Source organism: Pongo abelii, chromosome X, assembly GCF_028885655.2.
Source record: "Pongo abelii isolate AG06213 chromosome X, NHGRI_mPonAbe1-v2.0_pri, whole genome shotgun sequence".
Lineage (NCBI taxonomy): Eukaryota > Metazoa > Chordata > Mammalia > Primates > Hominidae > Pongo > Pongo abelii.
In genome coordinates this window covers 75035283-75049474 of record NC_072008.2, presented here as the reverse complement: position 1 = coordinate 75049474, position 14192 = coordinate 75035283, and the positions used below count along the sequence as shown (strand labels likewise).

Here is a 14192-nt window from a genome sequence, read left to right as displayed (position 1 = left end):
CCCATCTGTACATCACCATCGTCAAAGACCAAAGGTAGATAAAACCACAAAGATGGGGAAAAAACACAGCAGAAAAACCGGAAACTCTAAAAATCAGAGCGCCTCTCCTCCTCCAAAGAAACGCAGCTCCTCACCAGCAACGGAACAAAGCTGGACGGAGAATGACTTTGATGAGTTGAGAGAGGAAGGCTTCAGAAGATCAAACTACTCCGAGCTAAAGGAGGAAGTTCGAACCAGTGGCAAAGAAGTTAAAAACTTTGAAAAAAAATTAGACAAATGGATAACTAGAATAATCAATGCAGAGAAGTCTTTAAAGGACCTGATGGAGCTGAAAACCACGGCACAAGAACTATGTGACGAATGCACAAGCCTCAGTAACCAATGCGATCAACTGGAAGAAAGGGTATCAGCAATGGAAGATGAAATGAATGAAATGAAGCATGAAGAGAAGTTTAGAGAAAAAAGAATAAAAAGAAATGAACAAAGCCTCCAAGAAATATAGGACTATGTGAAAAGACCAAATCTACGTCTAATTGGTGTAACTGGAAGTGATGGGGAGAATGGAACCAAGTTGGAAAACACTCTGCAGGATATTATCCAGGAGAACTTCCCCATACTAGCAAGGCAGGCCAACATTCAAATTCAGGAAATACAGAGAATTCCACAAACATACTCCTTGAGAAGAGCAACTCCAAGACACATAATTGTCAGATTCACCAAAGTTGAAATGAAGGAAAAAATGTTAAGGGCAGCCAGAGAGAAAGGTCGGGTTACCCACAAAGGGAAGCCCATCAGACTAACAGTTGATCTCTTTGGCAGAAACTCTACAAGCCAGAAGAGAGTGGGGGCCAATATTCAACATTCTTAAAGAAAAGAATTTTCAACCCAGAATTTCATATCCTGCCAAACTAAGCTTCATAAGTGAAGGAGAAATAAAATCCTTTACAGACAAGCAAATGCTGAGAGATTTTGTCACCACCAGGCCTGCCCTAAAAGAGCTCCTGAAGGAAGCACTAAACATGGAAAGGAACAACCAGTACCAGCCACTGCAAAAACATACCAAATTGTAAAGACCATCAAGGCTAGGAAGAAACTGCATCAACTATCGAGCAAAATAACCAGCTAACATCATAATGACAGGATCAAATTAACACATAACACTATTAACTTTAAATGCAAATGGGCTAAATGCTCCAATTAAAAAGCACAGACTGGCAAATTGGATAAAGAGTCAAGACCCATCAGTGTGCTGTATTCAGGAAACCCATCTCACGTGCAGTGACACACATATGCTCAAAATAAAGGGATGGAGGAAGATCTACCAAGCAAATGGAAAGCAAAAAAAGGCAAGCGTTGCAATCCTAGTCTCAGATAGAACAGACTTTAAACCAGTGAAGATCAAAAGAGACAAAGAAGGCCATTACATAATGGTAAAGGGATCAATTCAACAAGAAGAACTAACTATTCTAAATATATATGCACCCAATTCAGGAGCACCCAGATTCATAAAGCAAGTCCTTAGAGACCTACAAAGAGACTTAGACTCCCACACAATAATAATGGGAGACTTTAACACCCCACTGTCAACATTAGACAGATCAATGAGACAGAAAGTTAACAAGGATATCCAGGAACTGAACTCAGCTCTGCACCAAGCAGACCTAATAGACATCTACAGAACTCTCCACCCCAAATCAACAGAATATACATTCTTTTCAGCACCACACCACAGCTATTCCAAAACTGACCACATAGTTGGAAGTAAAGCACTCCTCAGCAAACGTAAAAGAACAGAAATTATAACAAACTGTCTCTCAGACCACAGTGCAATCAAATTAGAACTCAGGATTAAGAAACTCACTCAAAACCGCTCAACTACATGGAAACTGAACAACCTGCTCCTGAATGACTACTGGGTACATAATGAAATGAAAGCAGAAATAAAGATGTTCTTTGAAACCAACGAGAACAAAGACACAACATACCAGGATCTCTGGGGCACATTCAAAGCAGTGTGTAGAGGGAAATCTATAGCACTAAATGCCCACAACAGAAAGCAGGAAAGATCTAAAATGGACACGCTAACATCACAATTAAAAGAACTAGGAAAGCAAGAGCAAACACATTCAAAAGCTAGCAGAAGGCAAGAAATAACTAAGATCAGAGCAGAAATGAAGGAAATAGAGACACAAAAAACCCTTCAAAAAAATAAATGAATCCAGGAGCTGGTTTTTTGAAAAGATCAACAAAATTGATAGAATGCTAGCAAGACTAATAAAGAAGAAAAGAGAGAAGAATCAAATAGACGCAATAAAAAATGACAAAGGGGATATCACCACCGATCCCACAGAAATACAAACTACCATCAGAGAATACTATAAACACCTCTACGCAAATAAACTAGAAAATCTAGAAGAAATGGATAAATTCCTTGACACATACACTCTCCCAAGACTAAACCAGGAAGAAGTTGAATCTCTGAATAGATCAATAACGGGCTCTGAAATTGAGGCAATAATTAATAGCTTACCAGCCAAAAAAAGTTCAGGACCAGATGGATTCACAGCCGAATTCTACCAGAGGTACAAGGAGGAGCTGGTACCACTCCTTCTGAAACTATTCCAATCAATAGAAAAAGGGAATCCTCCCTAACTGATTTTATGAGGCCAGCATCATCCTGATACCAAAGCCAGGCAGAGACACAACAAAAAAAGAGAATTTTAGACCAATATCCTTGATGAACATTGATGCAAAAATCCTCAATAAAATACTGGCAAACCAAATCCAGCAGCACATCAAAAAGCTTATCCACTATGATCAACTGGGCTTCATCCTTGGGATGCAAGGCTGGTTCAACATACGAAAATCAATAAACGTAATCCAGCATATAAACAGAACCAAAGACAAAAACCACATGATTATCTCAATAGATGCAGAAAAGGCCTTTGACAAAATTCAACAACGCTTCACGCTAAAAACTCTCCATAAATAGGTATTGATGGGACGTATCTCAAAATAATGAGAGCTATCTATGACAAACCCACAGCCAGTATCATACTGAATGGACAAAAACTGGAAGCATTCCCTTTGAAAACTGGCACAAGACAGGGATGCCCTCTCTCACCACTCCTATTCAACATAGTGTTGGAAGTTCTGGCCAGGGCAATCAGGCAGGAGAAGGAAATAAAGGGCATTCAGTTAGGAAAAGAGGAAGTCAAATTGTCCCTGTTTGCAGATGACATGATTGTATATCTAGAAAACCCCGTCATCTCAGCCCAAAATCTCCTTAAGCTGATAAGCAACTTCAGCAAAGTCTCAGTATACAAAATCAATGTGCAAAAATCACAAGCATTCTTATACACCAATAACAGACAAACAGGGAGCCAAATCATGAGTGAACTCCCATTCACAATTGCTTCAAAGAGAATAAAATACCTAGGAACCCAACTTACAAGGGATGTGAAGGACCTCTTCAAGGAGAACTACAAATCACTGCTCAATGAAATAAAAGAGGATACAAACAAATGGAAGAACATTCCATGCTCATGGGTAGGAAGAATCAATATCGTGAAAATGGGCATACTGCCCAAGGTAATTTATAGATTGAATGCCATCCCCATCAAGCTACCAATGACTTTCTTCACAGAACTGGAAAAAACTACTTTAAAGTTCATATGGAACCAAAAAAGAGCCCGTATTGCCAAGTCAATCCTAAGCCAAAAGAACAAAGCTGGAGGCATCACACTACTTGACTTCAAACTATACTGCAAGGCTACAGTAACCAAAACAGCATGGTACTGGTACCAAAACAGAGATACAGACCAATGGAACAGAGCAGAGCCCTCAGAAATAATGCCGCATATCTACAACTATCTGATCTTTGACAAATCTGACAAAAACAAGCAATGGGGAAAGGATTCCCTATTTAATAAATGGTGCTGGGAAAACTGGCTAGCCATGTGGAAAAAGCTGAAACTGGATCCCTTCCTTACACCTTATACAAAAATTAATTCAAGATGGATTAAAGACTTAAATGTTAGACCTAAAACCATAAAAACCCTAGAAGAAAACCTAGGCAATACCATTCAGGACATAGGCATGGGCAAGGACTTCATGACTAAAACACCAAAAGGTGGAAAAGCCCCTTATAAAACTATCAGATCTCGTGAGAACTCACTCACTATCACGAGAACAGCATGAGGGTAATTGCCTCCATGATTAAATTACCTCCCACTGGGTCTCTCCCACAACACATGGGGGTTATGGTAACTACAATTCAAGAAAAGATTTGGGTGGGAACACAGCCAAACGATATCATATGGTCTATATATTAAATCTCAAGTAAAAAAAAAAAAGAAATGCAAGTCCTCGAAGTTTGGAATGAAGATGTCATATTTTTCTGCTAAATATTCCTCAAGTAAACACAGGGATTCTTTATTACTCTCAGGACACTCCAGGTGTATTTTATAATACAGGTGTATTATATAATCCTCCCACCTCTGGAAAGTTTTTGTTGTCAATGAGGTGAGTAATGACACATGGTAAATATTTGGAACAAGGTAATTTCTATAGCAACTGTTACAATGATCCCTTGCTCTCCTATTTCAATCACATTTTATGGCTGAATTCTTTTGAGAATCTAACAATTCAACCATCTCTGCCTTATAGTCAGACCTTGATTTGTATTTCTCAGTAGTGTGGAGTTGTGACAGCATTAGATTATAAAAAAAAGTCTTGTTCCATTGATATTAGACACTTGTTTGCAATTAGTAGCTTTCCTTTTCATGATTTCAGTTAACTTTGCCAGAAACTTCAATGCTTTTGTGCTGGAACCTGCAGATACCCTCTGTCCCAATCCTGGGACTGGTTGCAGCAACCAGTTCTCTTACTGTAGTTGTTACACTGGAAATACATTTTGCTCAGAATGAAATGTCTTTCTTTGATATCTCACTCCACCTACTTTTGTGTGTTTGTAAAACAGACAATATTTTTGCCAAAATTGTGCCTGTCTCATTATGTGTTCATGGAGTCAAAATTCAAAATATTGTATTTCGATTTTAAATCACAGCTCTTCTTGATATTTTATTGATTTGACATTTCTTTTCTTATATATTGAGAAGGGTGTAAGTTTTAGATGTTTTCAGCAGCTTTACTTGTAATAGCCAAACAACTGGAAACAATCCAGATGTCTTTCAATGGGTGAGTGGTTAAACAAACTCTGGTATATGCAGACCATAGAGTACTGCCAAGCCAACACAAAGGAATCAACTATGGATACATTATAACTTAGATCTTTAAGGGCATTATGCTTAGTGAAAAAAGGCAATCTCAAAATATTACATACTGTGATTCCATTTGTATAATTCTTGAAATGACAAAGCTGTACAGATGGAAAGTAGATCAGTGATTGCCAGGGACAGGGACAAAGGTGGGGGCGTGTGGTTATACAGGGGTAATATGAGGAAGTTCCTCTGTGGTAATAAAACAGTTCTATATCATGATGGTCATGGGAGTTACATGAATCTATTTATGGGATCAAATTGCATAGACACACATGCACACACACACAAACACACATATGTGAGCGTAAAAACAGTGAAAACTGAATAAGTTTTAACAGTATTGTACCAGTGTCAATTTCCCGTTTTGATATTGTACTACAGTTACATATGATGTCACCATTGTGGAAAGTTGGATAAAGGGTTCAAGGGACTAATTTTGCAACTACCTGTAAATCTACAATCATTTTAAAATAGAAAGCATTTAAAATTTTTTATTGTGATTTTTTTAACTTTAAAATAGCTCACACTTTTTTCCCTTAAACTAAAAAGCTGTTTTCTTAAACACTGCTCTTTCACTGAGATAGAATTCACATACCATAAAATTCACCATTTTAAAGTGTCCAATTTAGTGGTTTTAACATATTTGCAAGGTTGTGCAACCGCCACCATTATCTAATTCCAGAACATTTTCATCACCTCCAAAAGAAACCCCTACCCATTAAATGTCATTCTCCTTTCCTTTCTTCCTTCACAATCCCTGATAACCACTAATTTATTTTCTCTTTCTCTTCTCTCTTTCTTTCTCTCTATCTCTATATTTGCTCATTCTGGACATTTCATAGAAATTTCATAGAAATGGAATCATACAATATATGACCTGGCTTCTTTCACTTACCATAATGTTTTCAAGTTTCATCTGTTTTGTAGCATGTATCATTACTGCATTTTTTATTGCCAAATAATATTCCATTGTATGGATAGAACCCAATACATTTATCCATTCATCAGTTGCTAGACCTTTGGATTGTTTGCACTGTTTTGCTATTAGGAGTAATTCTGCTGTGATCATCTATGTACAAGTTTTTGTGTGACCATGTTTTAAATTTGGGGGTTATATAACTAAAAGTAGAATTGCTGGGTCGTATGGTAACTCTACACTTAACTCTGAGAACTGTCAAACTGTTTTCCAAAGTGGCTCCACCATTTTACCATCAGCAATGCCCAAGAATTCCAGTTTCTCCAGTATTCTAACTAATACTTGTTATTGTCTAGCTTGTTTTATTATAGTCATCCCAGTGGGTGTAAAATGGTATCATGGTGGTTTTGATTTGCATTTCCCTAATGATTAATGATTTTGAGCACTTTTTCTTTTTTATTAGAGACAGGGTCTCACCCTGTCTCCCATGCTGGAGTGCAGTGATGTGACGATTGTAGCTCACTGCAGCCTTGAACTCCTGGGCTCAAGCAATTCTCCCACCTCAGTCTCCTGGTAGCTGGGAACACAGGCATGCACCACCACACCTTGCTAATTTTTAAATTTTTTGTGGAGATGGGGTCTCACTATGTTGCCCAGGCTGGTCTTGAATTCCTGGGCTCGAGCAATCCTCCCTCCTGGGCCTCCCAAAGTGCTGGGATTACAGGTGTTAGCCATTGCACCCGACCCTTACTTTTTCATTTGTATAGCTTCTTTGGAGAAATGTCTATTTAAATCTTTTGCTTATTTTTAAAATTGAATTGCCTTTCAGTTGTTGAGTTGTAAGAATTATTTATCTATTCTGGCTCCTAGACTCTTATGAGATACATGATTTGTAGATATTTTCTCCCATTCTGTGGGTTGTCTTTTCACTCTCTTAATGGTGTCCTTTGAAGCACAAAAGTGTTTAATTATAATGGAGTACAACTTATCTATTTTTTATTTTGTTGTTTGTGCCTTTGATGTCATATCTAAGAAGCCATTGCCTAATCCAAGATTATGAAGCTTTACACCTATGTTTTCTTCCATGAGTTTAATAGTTTTAACTTTCACTTTAGGTCTTTGATCCATTTGAGTTAATTTTTGTATATGATATGAGGTAAGGTCCAACTTTATTTTTCTGCATGTGGATGTCCAGTTGTCTCAGCATTGTTTGTTGAAGACTATTCTTTCCCACATTGAATTGTCTTGGCACCCTAGGTGAAAATCAATTGACCCTCTGTGTTCTCAATTCCATTCTATTGATATAGAAAGGTTTTTTAAATTAATCAATTATTTTCCCTGAGGCCTAATATAGGACCACTGTGAGTAGAATCCATACCATTTTTGCCCACACTTATGAACTAATTTTGGTGGAGTGCCATGGGGCTTCATTTAGGAAAATGAAGCTGAAAAGTGGGTCTCCAGAAAATGAGGAATGGGGACATGGAGTGGTGCATTGGAGAGAACTCTGATTTGAATGCTGGTTCTATCCAAAGTTGTATGGCTTTGGGCAAGCTACTAACCATCTAGGAGCTGTAGCTACTGTGAAATGGAGGTGATGACAATCTCAATCTCACTGGGCTTATGTTTAGTATTAAGAGACAATGGTTGTGAAAGCAATGTTATGGTCCCTGGAACATAGAAGGGACTTGACATCAAGCGAACTTACAGTTGGTGCATGGTCTTGTGGCTCCCTCCCTTCTGACATAGGGTGATTATGTGGGATCAGGAGAGGTGGGCTACCCAGCGGGTACCTGTGCCAGTTCCCATGTTTCTGCTCCTGTCTTTTACAATTTGCAGCAGCTGTGGTTCCATTCCCCCACCTTTTCTGTCTGGGGAAGTATGAAGGGTAAATAAAGAAGAGGAAAATGGCTCTCCATCGAGCAGCTTTCTGGCCAGAAGGGAAAATCTTAGGTTTGAGGGAAGCCCAATAGTGAACCACAGAATAATCAGGAAATAGTGATATCCTGTTTTATATGTCTAGAACTTTATTTTCAAAGAAGAAACAATGTAACTGCATTGCCAATCTAGAACTCTATCACAACTGAGGGAATCCTGTCTGCTTGGACCAGGCAGCTACAGTTCAGGTCCCTGGTTTACCTTGTGGCAGTTCCCAAGTTGTAAGGAAAGGACCAAGAGGAAACAAACTATCCCTGTTCCAAATAAAGCTTCTAAGTCTAAACCTACGTAGTGTTGGTGAACTAAGGTTTAGGAGAAAGCGGCACAGTATTCTTTGTGATCAGAGAGTTGGCTGGAGTGATTCATAAGACTCCCCAACTGGGCTGTTGCCCTAGAATAACCAGGGGTGATACAGCCAACTCCTCTGGCTAGCCAGCCCTCCCCACTTCCCCCCTGCCCCTCTGGTTCTTTCCCCTAAGCCTGCCTCAGCCACTTGGGAGAGGACTCTATTGCTAGAACTCTGATTTATTAAATAATTTCTGGCTTGGATGGTCCCCTCTCTCATCCTTCCGATCTTTCCCTCTCCTGGAATTCTTTTTCTGTGGCTCTACTTGGATCCCTCATGGCTTTGGGGGTTGATTAATGGGGAATGTGGCTCCTGTTATATAATTGTCAGCTCTTGGGTCTCAGGGAGGCCATATTCAACTTTGTGTTGGTCAAAGAGCTTGCGCAGGGCACTGATGTAGAGTGCGTGATATTTGTCTACTGTCTTCTGGTTTGGCCTCTTAATCCTGGGAATTGGAAGGGGTTCCCCAACTATGAAAAAAGAAAAGAGACAAACATCAGAGTTCCCCCCTCAACTCAAACTACCCATTCCTCACTGGGAGCCACGTACTGAAACTCAGTATCTGGCTTTCCTCCCCTTCTTTCTTTCTTTCCTTTTGCTCCAGTCTCATCCTGGCCCCTGTTCTCTGATCATCTAATCAAACCCATGCTCAAGAGAATGCAAGCAAGCTCAGGAGACTGGTGACAGAATGTGTGCAAATGGTGATGCTCTTGTAGCAGATGCTGATGTCACATCCATGAATGGCCACAACTCTTATCTGTTTAGTTGTCCTACCCACCCTGCTCTTAACCACACCCATTTCCCATCTCAGATGTGAGTTGGGTCCCCCTGGACTTGATGGATGATTTAAAGTGGATGGGAAGTGAATGAAGAAACAGGTCATCTGGAGATACTGGAAAGCTCACCAACAGTGGTAATGGGCTGATTGAAAGGCAGGAAGCCCCAGGATCCGCGAGTGAAGCCCCGGCCATGGAAGGTACAGAAATTTAGTCCCAGGATTTTTTTGAATGTGTCCTGGAAGGTTTTTTGGAACAACCTTAACCACGTGCCCTCAGGGAAGGTCTCCTGATTGAAAACTTCGTTCTCACCAAAGGAATATGAAGGGACAAGGTATGCCCTGCAAAGAGAGGGGCAGGAGTGTGAGCTCTCTGAGGAAGATCCCCAGAAAAATCCTCTCCAAGGTGGGAAACCTCTCCAACCTCCCCATGATAGGACAAGAACCCAAGCACCCAAACATCTCCATCTTCATGTCCCATTCCTGCCATGCCCCACTCTCCCAACTGAACTCTCTTAGGGGAGCTGCTGCTCTGCCTTGTCCTGTTATAGGAAGAAACTAATCTCAAAAGCTCTGTCTTCATTGCATCCAGCATGCAGAGTGTTCTTCATAAACTGCATATCTGGACATGCCACTCCTCTCAAACTCTTCCAGAGCTCCTCAGTTTACACCATGCTGCTTCCTTATGGCCTTTTTGCTCTAGCCTTCCCTCCCTGGCTAGCTTTCCCTCTCCCCACTCTTTCCTTGCAATCTGCTTAGCCATACTAAGTGTGCCTCGTACTCTCTCATCTCTGTGTCTTTGTACATTCTGCTCCCTCTGACGGAAGTGTCTTCCCTCTTCCCTCTGTCTTTATGTGGCTCATTCAGTTTTGCGCTCAGTCCCAATCTCATCCCCTTAAAGCAACTTTGTTTGACCACTTCAATTCCCCCAATGCGGATTAGGTACCCCTCATCTAGTGCTTACCTCTCTTCTACACTAACGCTGCCCCAACCGTGTATTACAGTCATCTCCTTACCTGCCTGACTCCCCCAGTAGACAGCAAGCCAATCAAAGGCAAGAACTGGGTCATATTCATCTTTGAATCCCTAGGCCCTGGCATAGCGCTTGACATGCCATAGGTCCTCACTGAATGCCTGAGTTCTTTCTCCCTTTTCGTCTGCCTGGCAACTCCTACTAATATTTCAATTCACAGTTCAGATGTTACCCACCTATGAAACCTCTATTCTGGGTCAAGATCTTTCTATAAATTGGTGCTCACATAGCACTTTGTACACATTTCCATTGTAGTGTTCCATTTATTTAACAAATATTAAGCTCTATGTGCCAGCACTGTTTTAGGCCCTGGAGATGCATCAGTGAATACAATGGATTTTTTAAAATTCTGTCTTCGTGGAGTTTACTTTTTTTGAGAGGAAGACAGACAATAAACATTGAAAATAGTCGGTAAACAAATAAATAAAATGGATGAGCTATAAGAAGATAAGTGTAACTGGGAAAAAATAGAGCAAGATGGTCAGATAACCGTATTGAGAAGAGACATTTGAGCAAAGACTTGAAGGAGATAAAGGAATGAGCCAAGCAGTCATTTGCAGGAATAGTGTTCGGAGGGAACAGCTAAAGCAAAGACCCTAAAGCAGGAGCGGGTGGCCTGCTTGAGCAACAGCAAAGAGGCCGGTGTAGCTGTGATGGAGTGAGAGAGTGGGAAGAGAAGTGAGTGATGAGGACAGAGAGGCAGCTATAGACCAGATTATTCTGCGTCTTGCAAGCCCCTATAAAGACTTTGGCTTTTACTCTGAGTGACATGGGAGCCATTGGATTATTTTGAGAAGTGACATGATCTGACTCATGTTTAACAGGATCATCCTGGCTGAAGCTGGGAATAGACTCTTGGGGTGGGGGAGGCGGGAATAGATACAGGAAGAGCAGTTAGAAGTGTTGTAATCATCCAAGGGGAGAGATGATGGTAGTAAACCAAGGGGTGGTTGTCTAGGTAGTAAGTGGTTGGATTCTGCATGTATTTGGTAGTTATATGTGCATGGGTCTGTCTTCTTCCATACTGGACCGTGAGTTTGCAAGGACCAGGTCTTATTTACTTTTATATCCTAAATGCCTAGCACTATGCCTGACATACAGTGGGTGTTCAGTAACTGCTGAATGAATGAGGTCTATTTCTCAAACCAGATTGTATGCTCTTTGGGGTCATGTCTTATCTTTTTGATCCTCACGGTATCAAAGCTAGTGCCTCCCTTGCAGTTGGTAGATTCTCAGGGCCTCTCAGTTAACAGGTTGATATAGAGTGAAGCCCTACTTTCCCAGACCTCCAGCCTACCAGGCCAATGGGCAGAAAGTAAAAGGTTTTCTTCTGCTGTTCTTTCTCCAACTTCAAGTAAGAAAACGGCCCACTGAAACGTATCTGGAGGCCCAAACATCCCTAAGGCACAATGTGAGGGGGTAGACAGAAGGAATTAGAGTGAAGATGGGGACCCTCTAACAGGTGCCCAGGGAGGGCACCTTTTGGAGAGGGCTACAGAGGGCCTATGGCACCCTGACATCGGAGCACTAGAACCTTGGAACCCACCCTGTTTGCAGTGCCATCTTCACAAAACCTTTACGCTGCTTGAGGAAGAGAGTGGAGGCTCCTGGTCTGCATAAGAGAGCTTCAGCAGCTCCACCCACCACAATAACCACGGCATTGCCTGAGCCTTTCTGGGTCAGCAAGTACTTCAAGGCTGATCTACTCACAGGGCACACACCTGTGAAACCAAAGAGTCAAGTGGTAGAAAAACTTCATTCCTGAGGATGGGGTAAGGGGTTTTCCCGGGCTCTTCCTTTTGGAGACAGTTCTGTTTTCTGACTATTGCTGTTTCCACCTTTCTGTCTCTGACCTTCGTGTCCTGGGTTATGACTGCCCTAGCCTAAGATTGGTCCTTAGGGTCAGCTGTTTGCCTTGGGGGTCTGTGCTTCTGCAGTTGGGTCTATACTGAGTTTCTCTGCCCCCTATCATCCATAGCCTACTGCATTTCAGATCAATAGTAACTAAGCCCACCTCATCCCTCTCTACCCATGAAGCACAGCCATCTTCCACTCTGCCCAGGCTGACAACACTGGAGATCCTGCAGAGTTCTCTCCTCCAGGGGTAATCGAGACTAGCCACCACCAACCTGCTTCCTCCCTAAGAGTAACCTGCCAAAGGGAAGCCAATGGCTGGGGTTTCTAGAGAGTAGGCAGACCCCTGAGCCTGACCAAGCCAAACTGAAATGTAGATGAATAATGGAATGTGAATGACACCCTGTTGTTTAACAACAATCATCTAGCCTTTCTCACTTCTGTCTCCCATCTTTGCCCTGCGCTCACCTTCTATTCTCTACTGCGATGGCAGAAATTGCCTTCAGGCGCTAGCCATTGAGAAAGATTCCTGCTCCAGGGCCATGCTAACCTCAGAGCAGAGTAGAAGCATCCTCTGGGACTCCAGTGGTCCCACCTGGCCCCTCCAGAGAAATGTATCTTACCTTTTAATGTTTGGCTTCAGTTGTTTTCTGGTGTCCAGGAGGATGACTATTTGTCCAGAGAGAGAGACATTTGTCACAGTGCCCTGACTTGAAGCTGAGCATGGGGAAGTTGTTCTGGATACTCTGATGAACTCCTATCCTTTATCCCTTAGCATTTTATGCAAGTGTGAAGGGGTTCCAGGGAGATAAAAGTCATGGACCAGGAGGGTTTTAGCTAGTATGATAGACTTCAAAATGTTTTTAAGACACCATGGTGTACAAATGACCAGCCCAAAGAGGCCAACTGACATCCTAGAGAGAGCCTGGTGAAGTTTGCCTGAGCTATCCCATTCACACCTGCTTTTCCCTGCATTTGTGTTTAATTCTTGGCTTTCATCCTCTGATTTGCACTTTGGCATTGGTCCTGAATTCCAGCCTTCTGGTTCTCCCTCTGAAAAAAGTCCTGGTGACTCCTATGAATGCCTATAACTTCCCCTGCTGCCCAGTCAAACCCTGCTCCCCAGATCTTGGACAGAAACAAATGCTTAGCCACATACTCCTGTTACGGGCCCAGGGTGTCCTGGACTTATTTTCTATCATGTACTCTTCAAGCAGGGAGTGATTGTCAGGACTTATTGGGGTTGCACCTTTGAAGTAGGTAAAAAAATAGAATTAATTATTTCTTGTACTCACCCATTGACATCACATATTCCCGCACAATTGGGATCCAAAATATCCTTTCTAAGGTCCCTACAAAGGGAGTGATGGATGGGAAAATCCGAGCAATGCCAGTGGCCTCAGTGGCAAAGTTGATGAAGACACCAAAAGAGAGAATGCCATGGGGGTGATTGGCAATGATGTAGTTGTGTTTGGGAGAAAGCTCATGAGTCTTCACCAGCTGTTAGAGGGAGATTGAGTCAGAGCATTGGCTACAAAGAAGGAAGAAACGACGTGTGGACTAAAATCCCAGCAGGTAGCCTATGTTTCCCTCCGGGAGCCCCAAATCCCCGTTCACTAGGATGTCGTCATTGTCATAGGATTGCCAGGGCTCACGATGGTCAGAGAGGCTGACCTGGGTTTGCCAGTGCAGGAAAGGCTGCCATCCACCTGTTTCCCCACCTGCCCATCCATCTTGGGCCCTTGCTTTGCATTATGACTCGGGGCCTTGACCTTCGCTGCTGACCACCAAAGCCTCTGAAAACATGGAGCTGAGTAGGGAGCAAGAGTCTGGGCAACAGGGACTGAGGGCACCCCGAGGAAGAGTAGTCACCTTTACTGGGAAGTAATTTCGGAAATACTTCCATAGGGTCCAGTTTCGTACCCAAGCTGAACGCCTGCCACCTGTGGGTACAGAAGGGAAGGGAAGAGTACGTAGGGTATTGCAGTCCCTCTACCTCTCCCAGAGGAGGAGAGTTCTGCCTGCAGTCCTCAGGTTGCAGGAGGGGC

At 42.2% G+C, this 14192-nt stretch overlaps 1 protein-coding gene across 1 annotated transcript in view; it reads right to left on the bottom strand.

Annotated features, from left to right (window-relative positions):
* Nucleotides 1-8202: 8202 nt before the first annotated feature.
* The window catches only part of DGAT2L6 (diacylglycerol O-acyltransferase 2 like 6), a 31123-nt gene continuing 25133 nt past the window's right edge, over nucleotides 8203-14192 (bottom strand). Inside the window, exons 3-7 of the mRNA XM_002831761.5 lie at nucleotides 14017-14087; nucleotides 13440-13644; nucleotides 11837-12011; nucleotides 9388-9599; nucleotides 8203-8952 (exon numbers count right to left, since the gene is read on the bottom strand). Coding sequence (XP_002831807.2) covers nucleotides 8798-8952; nucleotides 9388-9599; nucleotides 11837-12011; nucleotides 13440-13644; nucleotides 14017-14087 — 818 coding nt within the window. The 3' untranslated portion in view covers nucleotides 8203-8797. The remainder of the gene's footprint in view (nucleotides 8953-9387; nucleotides 9600-11836; nucleotides 12012-13439; nucleotides 13645-14016; nucleotides 14088-14192) is intronic.